We start from the raw sequence: 14,456 nt of genomic DNA on the forward strand, positions 1-14,456 counted from the left end.
CACATAAACCCCTTCCTAATAATTTTGATAACCGAAAGAGAGGGTTTTGGTATAAATACAGGCTTATCTTTTTTTTCATTGTCAGGATTTTTCTTTTTTTCTTTGGTTTACAAAAAAAAAAATGTTATCGCAAGGTTTATCTCATTTTGTTCTCAACGCGTCAACAGAACAAGAATTACAACAAACGACTGAATTTTATCAAACATTTGGATTCAACCTTGTATCTGATAGACCATCTGAAGAAAAAACGATTTGGTTAAAATCAGAGTCAAACACAACCATCAGCCTCGTCTTAAACACCAATTCAAAGAAGCAAGAAAAACCAAGTACAGAATCCGATTGGTCTTTGAAAGAAGTCGCTTTTGCTTTCTCTAGTGAAGATATCAATGTAATAGCTCATAAAAAATTTTTTTTGTTCATGCTGTTTATCCCTAACTTTTGCATATTATTGTGTAGGCTGTCAAGTCACAATTAGCAACAATGAATATTCCTGTTCAGGATAAAAGCCAGGATGGTACTACTCAGCTTTATACTTTGGATCCACTCAACAATGTGATCGTGTTCACATCCAAGTCTATTCAAATAACCAGCAATGCTGAAGAAGCTATTGATTCTGCTTCTCAAAAGAAACGCCAAAAGATCGCCGTCATTACCTCAGGTGGTGATGCTCCAGGTATGAATCCTGTTGTTCGCGCTGTTGTTCGTTATGGTATCACCAAGGGTTGTGATATCTTTGCTGTCTATGAAGGTTACCAAGGTAAATGAGCATATTCCTATTTTTATGAACGTGTCTAACTGAGTTTAAAAGGTCTTGTCGACGGTGGTGATTTGCTGAGAAAGATGGATTGGAAGAGTGTTCATGGATGGTTGGCAGTTGTGAGTACAAGGGAAATAGAAAATAAGAAAAGAGAGATTGATGCGTAAAATAGGGTGGAACAACCATTGGTACAGCGCGTTGTATGCCATTCAAGACTCGTGAAGGCCGTCTTCAAGCTGCTCAAAACTTGGTAAAGAACGGTATCAATGCTCTCATTGTCTGTGGTGGTGATGGTTCCTTGACCGGTGCTGATCTTTTCCGTTCTGAATGGAGTGGTTTAATTGCCGAATTAAAACAAGCAGGTCGCATTAGTGAAGAAGAAGCAGAAACCTATAAGCACTTGACTATCGTAGGTCTTGTAGGTTCCATCGATAATGACATGTCCTCTACCGATATCACCATTGGTGCTGTTACATCCTTGCATCGTATTTGTGAAGCCGTGGACGCTGTATCTACCACCGCCTTGTCTCACTCACGAGCATTTGTGATCGAAGTTATGGGTCGTCACTGTGGTTGGTTAGCCTTGATGGCTGGTATTGCCACTGGTGCTGATTTTGTCTTTATCCCTGAAAGACCACCTCAAGAAGATGATTGGGAGTCTGCCATGTGTGCCGTTGTCGAACGTCACCGTAGTCTCGGTAAGAGAAAGACAGTTGTGATTGTAGCTGAAGGTGCGATCGATAAGAACCTGAACCCTATCAAGGCAAGCCACCTTAAGGACATTCTTACAAACCGCTTGGGATTGGATACACGTGCCACTATCTTGGGTCACACCCAACGTGGTGGTTCTCCTGCTTTCTTTGATCGTTTGCTGGCCACTGTTCAATCTATTGAAGCAGTGGATGCTGTTCTTGAATCTACACCAGAAACCCCATCACCAATGATTGGTATGAGCAACAACAAGATCACTCGTTATCCTCTCATGAAGGCTGTCAAGTTGACTCATGAAGTAGCCGAAGCTATTGGAAAGAAGGACTTTGATCGTGCCATGGCCCTTCGTGATCCTCAATTCATTGAAGAATTCGATGCTTACAATGCCACTACCATCCTGGACGATAACTCTATCGGACTTCCCAACCACCAACAGTTACGTATTGCTATTGTTCATATGGGTGCTCCTGCCGGCGGTATGAACGCTGCCACTCGTACCGCTGTTCGCTATTGTCTGAACCGTGGCCACACACCCATTGCCGTCTACAACGGTTTCGCTGGTCTTGCTCGCGGATCCATGAAAGAAATGAGCTGGATGTCTGTGGATGGTTGGACTTCACTTGGTGGATCTGAATTAGGTACCAATCGTGCTGTTCCTGGTCAAGACATTGACATGGGCATGGTGACCTATCAACTCCAACAAAACCAAATCCAAGGCCTTTTGATCATTGGTGGTTTTGAAGCTTATGTTGCCATCGATCAATTACAAAAGGCTCGTCAGCAATATCCCAGTCTTCGTATCCCCATCACCCTTATCCCTGCCACCATCTCCAACAATGTGCCTGGTACAGATTATTCTCTTGGCTCTGATACTTCCTTGAACTCCATCGTCGACTCTTGTGATGCTATCGTTCAGTCTGCCCAATCCTCTCGTCGCCGTGTGTTCGTTGTCGAGGTGATGGGTGGTCGCTCTGGTTACTTGGCTGTCGAAGCAGGTCTTGCTGTCGGTGCTCAAACCATTTATATCCCTGAGGAAGGCATCAATCTTTCTCGTCTTCAAGCTGATGTGAAGCACTTGAAAGCAATGTACACAGAAGACGACCCAGATAGACCCGAAGGAAGAATCATTCTTCGTACAGAAGATGTCTCCAAGACTTATACTACCGACGTTGTCTCCAATATCATCAAGGATGAAGGTGAAGGTATGTTTGATTCCCGAACAGCAATCTTGGGTCACATCCAACAAGGTACCACTCCCTCCTCTCTGGATCGTATTCGTGCCACTCGTATTGCCATGAGAGCCATTCAATTTATGGAACAACATACAGTAGACACATTGGATAAAGCTCATCAAGCCAATGAGTCTATCCCTATTGACTTGACAAACATTGACCAATCTGTCACAGTGGCTGGTATCCACGGAAATTCCATTGTATTTACACCTGTTAATGACCTCATGAAAGATACAGACATGAAGAACCGTAAACCACGTCAAGCTTGGTGGGAAGAACATCGTCGCATTGTTGATCTTTTAGCTGGTCGTGATTACTTTGCATAAGGAATCAATTTATTGTTTTCATTATTTTGCATATAGAAAAAAATATATAGTTTTTATTTTATTTAATATGTGTGCGTATTTCATAAGTTGTTAGTTCATAACCTAATCCACCAAATAATTTTTATTTCACAAGTTTTCACCCATTATTTTTTTATTATCTTAGAAAAAAGAAAAAAAAAAGTGTATAAACATTATAAATATTAAATAATATATATTTTTCTATAATTATTCATCTTCTATGTCATATATTCCAAAATCTAGTACAACTAATTGTGTAGTGCTTTCACTTTGACTATTTTAAATAAGTATAGGATGTATAGAGCACCAGCCTTTTATACCTTTTTACAGCAGCAATACATCTTCTTTCATCAAATGAAACACGCCAAACACTTGACACGTCTTGTATTAAGTCGTGCAAGAGCTCACCTGTCTTTGTATCCCACATTTTGACAGCCCCTTCTGACCCTGACACAATCTTATACTGATCATGCTGAAATGCCGTAATCGGCCCGCGATGACCTGCTAGAATACATTGACGATCGCCAGTCGAAGGATCCCAAGTCCTTAATGTGTAGTCTGCTGCAGCACTTACCAAGTAGTCATCTGCTAGACCAATTAAGCCTACCAAGATAGCATGTCCTGCATACCAATTTAATAAAATTGGCTGATAAGTAAGAGATGTTTACCTTGTAAAACAAATTTACATTCACCATCATCAAGTCCCCAAATCCTTACTGAAGAATCCAAACTACCACTGATACAGTGTCTTCGTTTTGGATCGATAGCCACACAATAGACTTTCATAGTATGACCTTTGAGGATATGTTTTGATTCACCTGTTGCTAAATCCCATACAATGACTGTATTATCATAACCACCACTGACAAGAGTATCACCATGGACCGCTATATCACGTACTGAGCTTTCGTGTTCCTTGAGTGTATATTTCAGGTATTTTCTCGAGATAAAATCATCCTCAACTGAATCAATAAGAGGTAAAGGTAAATCATTTAGGTTTGGCAACCTCCACACACGAATCGTCATATCCCTTGAACCACTGATAATCAATGGCTCACTGGGCTGTAGACGACCGTCAATCATACTCGGCATCACAATCTTCAAACATCGTACGGTACTGGTATGTCCCCTAAGAACAAAGCGACAGAGGCCTCGTTCGATATCCCACACACGCACCGTACGGTCAATCGAACCCGTCACGAGCGTATTACCGACATACTCCAAAGCCCATACCCCACCCTCATGCCCCTCCATCACATTTCTTAATTGGCCCGTGTTGACGTCGTACAGATGAATGCGGTGATCGTCTGACCCTGTAATTACTTTTTCATCATCAAATTGCAGACAAGTAATCAGGTCATCTTCATGACCTTCCAAGAGCAATTTGCGGTGTCTATTCAATCGCCAATTACGACGCATGATGGTATGTCTACGGACGATTTTCTTGTATGGATTTTGAGCAACATGAAGAATATTATATGCCTCTGAGGACGAAGGAATAAAATGATTTTCTTCCATTTTACACTGCCACACCTCGGCTGCGTTATCAATCAGCTCTTTCCAGGCACGGTTGACGCCTGAAGCACGACAGAGGGAAGTGACATCTAAATATAAAAGTATGTTTTTTGCAATGCTGATGGGTAAAGATAAAAGTATATCTCTCTTAAGAAAGTGCAAAATGCTGTCCTTGGTATCTTTAAGGGTATTTCTGTGAGATCGTTTGAGTAATTGAAATAAGGCATACGTTTGTATAGAACTCGGTAGAGCATCAAATGTATCTCTCATATCTTCCAGGGGCCAATCTTGTTCTGTATCGGATACAGGTGAAGGAAGAGCAGAGTTGGGACTACCAATGATGTCGTCAGCAAAATTGCTTTCATTATTATTGTCGTCGTATTCGTCTTCGTCATTGTTTATTATTTCCGTACGTTTATAATTCTTTTCGGCATCTTCTTCTTCCCAAACAGAGGCAGTTCTTTTCCTGTTCAATGGTACCTATTCGTATATAGTGTGAGAAAAGGGATAGAAGGAGGTAAGGATATGAGGAAAACTTACATTGGTTTCTTCAAATATACAAGGATTACCGTTCATTTCAAAATTGATTCTTTTAAGATGAGAAGGAGTTTCTAGAGAAGATAGAGGGTATAATTCATGAGGTTTTATGTCACAATGTAATGAAGGAAGTGTGTATGTTGTGGTTGAATGAGATGCAAGAAGAGTAGTGGTTGTAGTTGTGGTGGGAGTAGGAGTATGAGTAGTATGTGAGAAGGTATTATTTGTAGTAGCTATATTATGCTGATCAGGTGAAGGTAAAGGAGAAGACAGTTGTAATTCAGCAATTGAAGTTGGAATATCTCTCATAGCATTTATTAAAGAAGAAAAAGGACAAAAAAAAAAAACTGTGTATGTTTGTATGTGTTTGTTTAGACTGTATTTTGAAATGATTGGTCCATTTTTCATTTTCAATCTCCTCTATTCTTCTTTTTTCCTCTCTTTTCTTGCTCAACTTATCAGATTTTTTTTTCTTATTTTCTATTTTGTACATGTCCAACAATAACAATAATACAACAATAGAAAAGTTAATATCGGCCTGTACTGGAGCAGTTATCACTTCAGTTATGGTGACACCTATGGACGTTATCAAAATGAGATTACAAACACAAGAACGCCCGTCTTTTTCCAAGCGAACTTGCTGCACATGGAATCAATGCAGTTTGACACAATCAACTAAATCATACAAGATCACCCCTGTTCAAGGAAAAGGATTACAATTAGCTAATATTCACGAATGTGCTTTATCACAACAACGAACGGTCCCAAGAGGAACTATTGTAAGAAACATAGTATTATTATTTTCCGTAGCTAATTTTTATTTCTGTGTAGGATGGTGTTTATAAAATACTGAAGTATGAAGGAGCAAAAGCACTATGGAAGGGATTATCTCCTGCATTGATCATGTCAGTGCCCGCTAATGTTGTCTATTTTGTTGGATATGAACATTTAAAAGACTCTATACCCTCAACTGAATATGCTCCGCTAATGGCTGGTGCTGTTGCTCGTACAATTGCTGTTACAATGATATCACCTATAGAATTATTTCGTACTAGACTACAAGCTTCTGTAGGCACAGAGGGATTTAGATGTAAGTTTAGCTACAGTTCTATCTGTCAAGTTACTGAACAGATTTATAGATGTTTTAGAAGGTGTGAAAGAAATGGTTGTGAAAGATGGTCCAAGAGCATTATGGAGAGGATTACCACCTACCTTATGGAGAGATGTGCCTTTCTCTGCTATTTACTGGATGGGCTATGAAGAGTGTAAAAAGTCTTTGTTGAGATCATCGAGTATAAATGAACTTGAAGCTAGCTTTTTAGCCGGTGCTGCTTCTGGCATGGTAAAATACGATTACTTCATGTTGTATCTGTATTTATTAACTATTACGTAGTTTGCTGCTGCTGTAACCACACCCTTTGATGTAGCCAAAACGAAAAGACAAGTGAATGCAGATAAACCTTCTTTTGATACGCGGGTTGGAAGTATTCTTAAAGAAACTTATAAAAAAGAAGGTGTTCAAGGTTTATTTAGAGGATTGACACCTCGAATAGCCAAGGTGGCACCTTCTTGTGCAATTATGATTAGTACTTATGAAATGGGTAAAGTGTTGTTTCAAAAGTTGTAAATATTTATTTAATAAAAAGAGAGAAATTATATACAAAAGTAAGCTTATAATCGCTGTAAAACGGTTTCCAACTCTTGTATTCTTTGTTTATGATGATAGATATCATTTTGTAATTTCCTTATTTGTTCTACACTTTTGCGCAGTATCGTTCCCTTATTCATTTTACTATCTTCTACTGATTTAGGTAAAAGTGTCCCAAGCTCTTGTATTCTTTCATTAATATTATCTCTTCTTCTTCTCTCCACTTTATTATATCAGTTATTATTACTACCCATATTATTACTATTTATATGCGTTACCTGCATTATGAGACTCTCGTCTTCTACGTCTTTTTTCCATGATAACTTTCATACTAGAATAATATAAATAAACAATAGATAAAATATGAATTTATAATTTTACTTGGCTTGATTTATATAAACTTCTTCAAGGCTGTTGTTATCTCCTGTTTCATCTTTTTGTTGCTGTAATAAATCATTATTAAATGAGTAGCTTGAAGATTGTTTTAATCCATTGTTGTTGGTGTAATAAGCTGAATGTAATAATGAAGGAGAAGAAGACCTCCTTTGATAATCAAAGACATAATGATCTTGATACAATGAACGTTGAAACTCCCCTGTGGTAGGTGAATAATTCAAGTCAGATAAATGAGGAGAGCCTTGTGAATGTTGAGCAAGTAAATCAACCATGGATTCATTAGGAAATTCTTTAAATGCCATATGTTGTAAATGGTATGAAGTAGGAGGAGCCAATCTTGATGATTTATCTGTCAATGCTGAATAATTCATTTTAAAGAAAAAGAGAAGAAGAAGGAAAAAAAAAGAGAGAGAGTTTAAATATGGGAATTAAAACGAGCGCGAACGGACCAAGTCTTTCTATAATATAAATAACTTTATTTACAAGAAAAAAAAATAATGTAACTAACAAGTGTAACCTACTTTACCCAGTGAGTCATTTAGGTTACATTTTATAGCATTTATTTTTGCATTCGTTTCATATATAAATCGAAGCAAAAAAATAAAAGGAAATTGCTTGAGAGATAAATTAGTTTCTTTTTTGCTACTCGAGCAATTTTATCCATCCTTCCATATCATCTCTTACTATCTCTGTTACTTCTTTTCCTTTAATGCGAGCATGTGACGATCGAGATGAGAAAGCACGGGACTCATCCCTTTTTTGAATCATAAATCACACAGGGATTCTGGTACCAATTCATAGTTTTGTAAAAAGTAACATACAAACAGTCGAGTCTCAATTTGCGACTTTATTGAGTCTCAAATCATAGTTTCTTTTCTTCTTTTTATACATCATCCACCCGTAACTTTACATGAGATAAATAAAATATTGTTCAATACCAAGTTATGTCTTGTATTTAACTGAAAATATGTTGTGGTGACTGTTGTCATCCTTGCTTTATTGATTACTTGTTTCTTCTCTTTATACTTCCACATAAAATACAAAATTTATAACCGATTGGTCTAGATTGGATACTATCATTGAAGTGAATAATCAGTCTCCAGGCGCTTCATCATTTGCCAATAAATCCTGACTATTCAGTTATTGTTGAATGCATGGAAAAAGAAAAAGATTCATGGCTGAGGTAGCTTCGAACGGTACAGAAGAAGATAAAGCAAATTTTGTTGACAACAGCCTCAAACGGCTTGAAAATATGCATGTAACATTAAAGCTGAAAGCAAACACACACATAAATACCAAGTTCATCCATTTGCTTAAATCAAATGGTTTTGGAATCATGGCAATCAAAAAACCAATCAAAGTTGTGTCCCTAAGATTGACTGAATGGAAAACGATATACGTAAAGAACAGAGGAAAAACGTTGGTAATTTACCACGTAAGATATAAGAGAATTGAGTGTTTTTGGGGTTATTGATTTCCTAATTGTAGTACAGTTTATTTTAAGCATGTACTCTTACTCATTTCTTCATCTTATAACTCTTCTTTCAGTTTATTTGATGGCTTTCTTTTCACAACATCTCCTGAGGATCTTTATTTTACTTTCTTGACCAATTTTGTACTGATCTCTCAATCATACAGGATTGAAAGATGTATACAGATTAAGCTTGTAATAAAGAAAATATATTTGTTGATTTCCTCTACCGACTTTAATGTGTGCCCTTTTGAAAACCTTGAACAAGTTGTTCGTCTTTTTCTCTTTAGTTTGCACCAAAGAATTCAAGACTAGGAACCTAAACTTCTTTGTATTAATAAGCATTTGTTAAATATGATATGTTCTTATACTAACTTACAGGTTTACAGCATGCAAAACAATGGTAGACTATAACATATTTCAGGAGGGCCAGGCTAAAAGCTTAAAGTAATCAATTGAGCTTAGTCAGGGTATTTGATTGAAGCTTAGCAAGTTTCAATATGAGATTTGCTACGACTTACATCATATACTTACAGTTAAATACAAGACATAACTTGGTATTGAACAATATTTTATTTATCTCATGTAAAGTTACGGGTGGATGATGTATAAAAAGAAGAAAAGAAACTATGATTTGAGACTCAATAAAGTCGCAAATTGAGACTCGACTGTTTGTATGTTACTTTTTACAAAACTATGAATTGGTACCAGAATCCCTGTGTGATTTATGATTCAAATAATAATAATAAAGTGCACTTGATGCATTAAAATTGTATGTTTTACGTAGTACATTGATGATATAAACAAAAGCACTGAATCAAAAATTAAAGTTGCTCCCATTTATTGGAAACATGGCTTTTGGGAAAAGGAAACGGATCTGATGTCATGGGGTCTGGTTATTAAGATGACTTGATCTATAAAAGTCTGTTACAAAAATTAGTTTAGGCGTCACAAAAACTTGTTTTAGAAGCGAGATTCTTGAAACACACAATTCAAGTGTCCGTGTAACCATTTTATTACATAATCTTGTTTCGTTCACAACACACAATTGTCGTCATACTGATTCCAACCTTGCTGTGTTCTAGTCCTCATAATTGACAAAGTTTATTAAATACAAAGAATGAATGCATCTCAATCATTTTAGCGTACAAGAAAAGATGTCATTCGCTTGGCAAACTAAATAAATTTCTCTAAAACAAATAGTCTTTTAATGAATGAGCACAATCTTTTGAAACATTGTATGTCTAAATTTTGATGCCTTTAATGATTATTAATTGATGATCTGCTTTTTTTTTAGTAGTACGACAGGATTCTCACCTTTTTTTTTTCTTTTTTTAAAAAAAAAGCATCTAGTCGATTTGCATTAAAATTAATTCATCTGCCATACTTTTGTCTTGGTCTGGGCAAGATAGTAGTACATTATTGATAGTTTTATAAACAAAAGAGAGACAAGGTATATTTTTGCTATTCGAATGAGCATAGAGGATAGTTCATTCCTTTTTCTTACTTGTTTGATTATAGATGAAAAAATAGGTTGAATAGCAGTGAGATAAATACTTTAAAAACAAATCATTTATCAATGAAATACTTTTTTTTAATGCAGTGGAAATATGCCGTCATGCGTCTATGCTTTCGTTATGAAAAATGTCCAAATAATTAAGAAATTAAACAAACTGAGTCAAAACTCAAAACAAGTCTTCTGGTTATCCTGACTACTCTCTACAGGCTCATTCTTGCTTAATAAATCAGTTACTTTTCTGATTACTGGAAGAATAGACTCGGTCACTTGCATTTGATTGCCTGCTGTAAACGGAAAGCAAGAATTGTGCGAAACTACGACAGAAGTTTATTTTGTGCTACTGTCTTGCTGGCATCAGTACATCTTTGCATGCATAATTTTTGTTACAGCGTTTTGCGAATGTAGAAGTAGTAAGAGGATGATCACTTTGAATTTTTTTTTTGGGTGGAGCTGGTGTATAAAGTTTTATCTGGATTCTATTACAAAAATGAGTATAAACCAAATGAATACCGTATATACTTTTTGAATGAAAATTACTGTCTCTTTAAAATAAGTTTGCAAAAGTATGAGTTAGCGGTGAATAGCATAGTCTGTCATGACAAAATGCAATCTATTTTGTAAGTATTCAAAGACATACCTTATTCTCTCATTTTAAGAGGTTAAATGTCAACTTTTTTTCATTTCTTTATGTTCCTATTCTCTCTCTCTCTCAAAGCTCTGTGATTATCCAATGCATTCGAATTGATTTGAGTAAGAGGGTCTATCTTCACTATAAACTGATGATAATCATGAGCGAGAAGGTAAAAGTATACGCTAGATGAGATAGTCGAGCCTGCAACATTCATTACTTTGTGACAAAGGAAAAAATCAAGATGAGTTCAATTCGTTTTTCAAAAGGATAAATAAAATGTGTATGTGTGTGATTAAACCGAGAATGAATTCAAGGGAAAACAAAAAGGACTTGTTGGCTGTAAAGTAAGCCAGTTTAAAATTCACAGAGAATTCTTTGGAAAAATGCTGTCAATTCATATATCAATAAAAACATACAAGCTTCTTTTATCATGAATTTTATCAAAGCATCCAAAAGTAAATTTCGCGCTTCTTTTGACTTTGATGTATTTGTCTTTTTCAATTAGTGTTTTTGTAATCTTTTTTGATATGATGCAAAGAGTGCGGTTGGCTGTATAAAAAAAAACATGGTTACTCTTCATCATCCGATTGAATAAAGCCACCCACTGCCAAGATCTCTGCTGCTGTTATAATTCTCTACCATCAATTAAGCTTTTACTTTATAAGCCCTCTTCGTATCATGAAACGCTTTGCAATGAATTAAAAGACATGTATTACTTAGTGTCCTTTTTATATTTGCTCATAAAAAGAATGAATTCAAACAAGGTATCCAAAGACACAGTTTTTTTTTAAAAAAAAAGATAACATTCGTGAACAAGAGCAACCATGACATGATTGCAATATCTAGACTGGCTTAGATAATGCAAATGAAAATCAAGACCTCGTCAGACTAACCTTTTCAGTCAGGAACTTGACTGCTCCAGTGCAATCTGTCCTGGTTGCACACATGCATCTCACTGACATGATGTTGGCTGTTTTTTAATTTTTTGCGTGAAAATCGAGCATGACACACGTGGTGCATTAATAGTTGTGAAAAGCACGAGAGAAAACCAACGTGTTTTCCAACTGTAGATTGACAAGACAGGCTTGGTTTGTTCAACTTGCAAACCCATTGAAGAATACAGATCTCAGCAACGCAAAGAATACTCGAAGCCCACAAAAAGACACATTTTTTCTGTTTCATTTTTTATTTTATTTTTACAAGTCTTCAAATTGACGTGCCAATTCATCTAATTCATTCTTTGCACCGTTGTATTTCTCTGTTAATTCTTCATACAATTGTTCTTTATCAGCCAATTCTTGTTCAAGTTGTTGAACTTTACGTTCTGCTTCTTCAGCTCTTAAATCGGCATCGTTGGAACTGTGATAATAGATTAGACTCTGCAAACAAGTACTATTTCTTGGAAACTTACTTTGACGATGTGGTTTGTAATTGAGTTTCTGTTTTGTCTAATCGCTCTTCCAAGTTCTTTGTACGGATTTGAAGAGAAAGAATTTCGTGGTCCTTTGCAGTATGTTCTTGTTCAAGTTGCTTAATCTTGGCTTCATATTCGTCAGCTTGAGTATTAGCAGCTTCAGCTTCAGCACGAAGAAGGGAGAGTCTCTATTTTGAATAAGAAACTCAAATCCTTTTTTTTTTGTTTTTTTTTTGTCTGCTTTACCTCTTTTATTTTTTCCATTTTATATTATTTGTGATGTGTATATGATAGTTTGGTATAATATGAAATAAAAAGCAAACAAGGCCCTCTTTTTTTTTTACGCTTTTTATGTTATTTGGGCTTAAAAAAAATAAAGAAAAAAAATAACGTGGATGAGTACAAGGCTTTCATGTTCTTTAACCTAATTTGGCAAGGATACAGTCCACACGTGATGTATAACTATTTAAACATGACAAAATTTATTAAGACGCTCCAAAGGAATCAACACACATTCGTTTATATTCCAAAAAGATGATGGTTTTGGATGTCGAGGCAAGATGAGGTGCGTGTCTAGCGGTTGATGAAATACAGGATGTTGGTAACTTTCAAATACGGAACTTGAATCATCTGGATACCTCTTCAAATCATGCATCATCACATACTCTGCACGGGCATAGTGACATTGAACATGAACCAAACTGACCTTTTCTTTTTCTTGTGCTTGCTTGGCTGCTGCCACTGTAGTCACTTCAGATGTAGAATCATTACGTTCTTCTTGTTCAGGACGACCGTATCGACCGGATTGATACCAACACTTGATCAAGGACAGTTTCCAAATGTCATCCAACCACCAAGTAGTCTGACCCCAGTTTGTGGTAGGTAAATCAAAGATCGAAGGAGAGTATTTTGTTCTTTGTCGAAAAAGATGGTTCAGCTTCATCTTGGTCCAAATAGTAAAGATGATGAGTGGTAAGACAGCTGTGGCAGCCGTCAAGACACTCTTGAGATAAAGAATACCGACAACAGTGAGCTGAAAGATCAAGAGACCATCGGATGTATACCTTGTCATCCTGCCATAATGTCTGCATCCACCAGATTCGTATTTACGAATGTAGCAGTACAAATACTGATGACGATAGACTGCGACGGCCACTGTGAAATAAAACAGGGCGACGATTAGGATAAGTGGTTGGATGACAGAGTAAGTGAGTGCGATCACTAACACAAGAATGTGTGCAGGATAGTAATAATAGTAAGGAAAAGACCAGGGAGCGGTGTGATGTAGAAGCATACGTGGTGTACGAGAAAAGAAGGGTAAGGTAAGTAAAAGATGCCCAAAATATTGTGAGCCAAGCAGCATGAGTTCCATGGCGTGCGTCGACAGATTGAACAAAACATAATTCAAAAAGAAGTTGGCTCCTTGAGGAAGTGCATAGGCCAGGAGTTGGATGAGCATCGCGGGTTCATACAAGACATCAAACATGGTATTCAAAAATGTAGTACCCAATAGAAAAACAATAAGCACGTTGAATATAGCAAAGTGATAGTGGCGTCCGAGTACAGCGTCTTCAAGTTCAGAATAAGAAATAAAATCTTGTAGTTTGGATAATTCTAATAAGATGGATGGTAAAAAACTCATAAAGAGAGTGACTAATAGAGTTGGCAGGATATTTTGAATAAATGTTCTTATCAACAAGGAAGATGCAATGAAATTATTAAGAAAGGGAAGATGTTGAGAGAGGGATTGAATGGAAGTAAGGCCAAGGATGAATGTGATCGGAAATAACCAGAATATAGTAAGCGACCTAGTATAAAAATATATATAAAAAAGAGTCAATCTCTTTATAAAATCAAAAACAATCACTTTTTACCAAACAGCAGCAAACACAACCCATTGCCTGCAGTCACCCAATATCCTGTCTTTTCTTCCTTTTCTTAACAAATGTCTCCATAATACATCTCTTGGTTCAGGTGCCATGGTTGTATTGAGTATACCAGGTTTCCAACTAGTAACTACTTGAGCACACGTTTGAGCAGATTGATTAGAACTAGATGAATCATCAGTACACAAACACAACACATCATCACCAGCTTACTTGAAAGTAATGAAAGCAGAAGCAGTAACATCCTCCTGATCATCCTTCTCTCTTAACCGACAAATTTCTTTATCCATTGATTTAATATCTATCACTATATCATATACTATTTCATAGCCTGATTGCTCTTGTAATCGATTCAGCCACTGATTCCAATCTTCTTCATCGTCGGTCGCTATTTC

General features: G+C 36.4%; 5 protein-coding genes across 5 annotated transcripts; 2 read left to right on the plus strand and 3 right to left on the minus strand.

Annotated features, from left to right (window-relative positions):
- Positions 1–121: 121 nt before the first annotated feature.
- Positions 122–3,026, plus strand: RO3G_12806 (6-phosphofructokinase; the record flags this gene model as incomplete). The annotated part of the gene is made up of 3 exons (XM_067667390.1): positions 122–388; positions 457–757; positions 952–3,026. The coding sequence occupies 3 exons, from the start codon at positions 122–124 to the stop codon at positions 3,024–3,026; spliced, it is 2,643 nt and encodes an 880-aa protein (XP_067523491.1).
- Positions 3,027–3,677: 651 nt separating this feature from the next.
- RO3G_12807 (uncharacterized protein) lies at positions 3,678–5,135 on the minus strand (the record flags this gene model as incomplete). Its single annotated transcript, XM_067667391.1, has 2 exons — positions 3,678–5,039; positions 5,100–5,135. The coding sequence occupies 2 exons, from the start codon at positions 5,133–5,135 to the stop codon at positions 3,678–3,680; spliced, it is 1,398 nt and encodes a 465-aa protein (XP_067523492.1).
- Positions 5,136–5,587: 452 nt separating this feature from the next.
- Positions 5,588–6,723, plus strand: RO3G_12808 (uncharacterized protein; the record flags this gene model as incomplete). The annotated part of the gene is made up of 4 exons (XM_067667392.1): positions 5,588–5,875; positions 5,928–6,186; positions 6,236–6,438; positions 6,490–6,723. 4 exons carry the CDS (start codon positions 5,588–5,590, stop codon positions 6,721–6,723), a joined length of 984 nt encoding a protein of 327 aa, XP_067523493.1.
- A 398-nt stretch (positions 6,724–7,121) lies between these two features.
- RO3G_12809 (uncharacterized protein) lies at positions 7,122–7,511 on the minus strand (the record flags this gene model as incomplete). The annotated part of the gene is made up of 1 exon (XM_067667393.1): positions 7,122–7,511. The coding sequence occupies one exon, from the start codon at positions 7,509–7,511 to the stop codon at positions 7,122–7,124; it is 390 nt and encodes a 129-aa protein (XP_067523494.1).
- Positions 7,512–11,957: 4,446 nt separating this feature from the next.
- On the minus strand, positions 11,958–14,351 carry RO3G_12810 (uncharacterized protein; the record flags this gene model as incomplete). Its single annotated transcript, XM_067667394.1, has 7 exons — positions 11,958–12,120; positions 12,173–12,363; positions 12,520–12,538; positions 12,689–12,748; positions 12,841–13,983; positions 14,050–14,226; positions 14,275–14,351. 7 exons carry the CDS (start codon positions 14,349–14,351, stop codon positions 11,958–11,960), a joined length of 1,830 nt encoding a protein of 609 aa, XP_067523495.1.
- Positions 14,352–14,456: the final 105 nt, after the last annotated feature.

The sequence above is a fragment of the Rhizopus delemar genome, genomic scaffold (genome assembly GCF_000149305.1).
Source record: "Rhizopus delemar RA 99-880 supercont3.11 genomic scaffold, whole genome shotgun sequence".
Classification (NCBI taxonomy): Eukaryota; Fungi; Mucoromycota; class Mucoromycetes; order Mucorales; family Rhizopodaceae; genus Rhizopus; species Rhizopus delemar.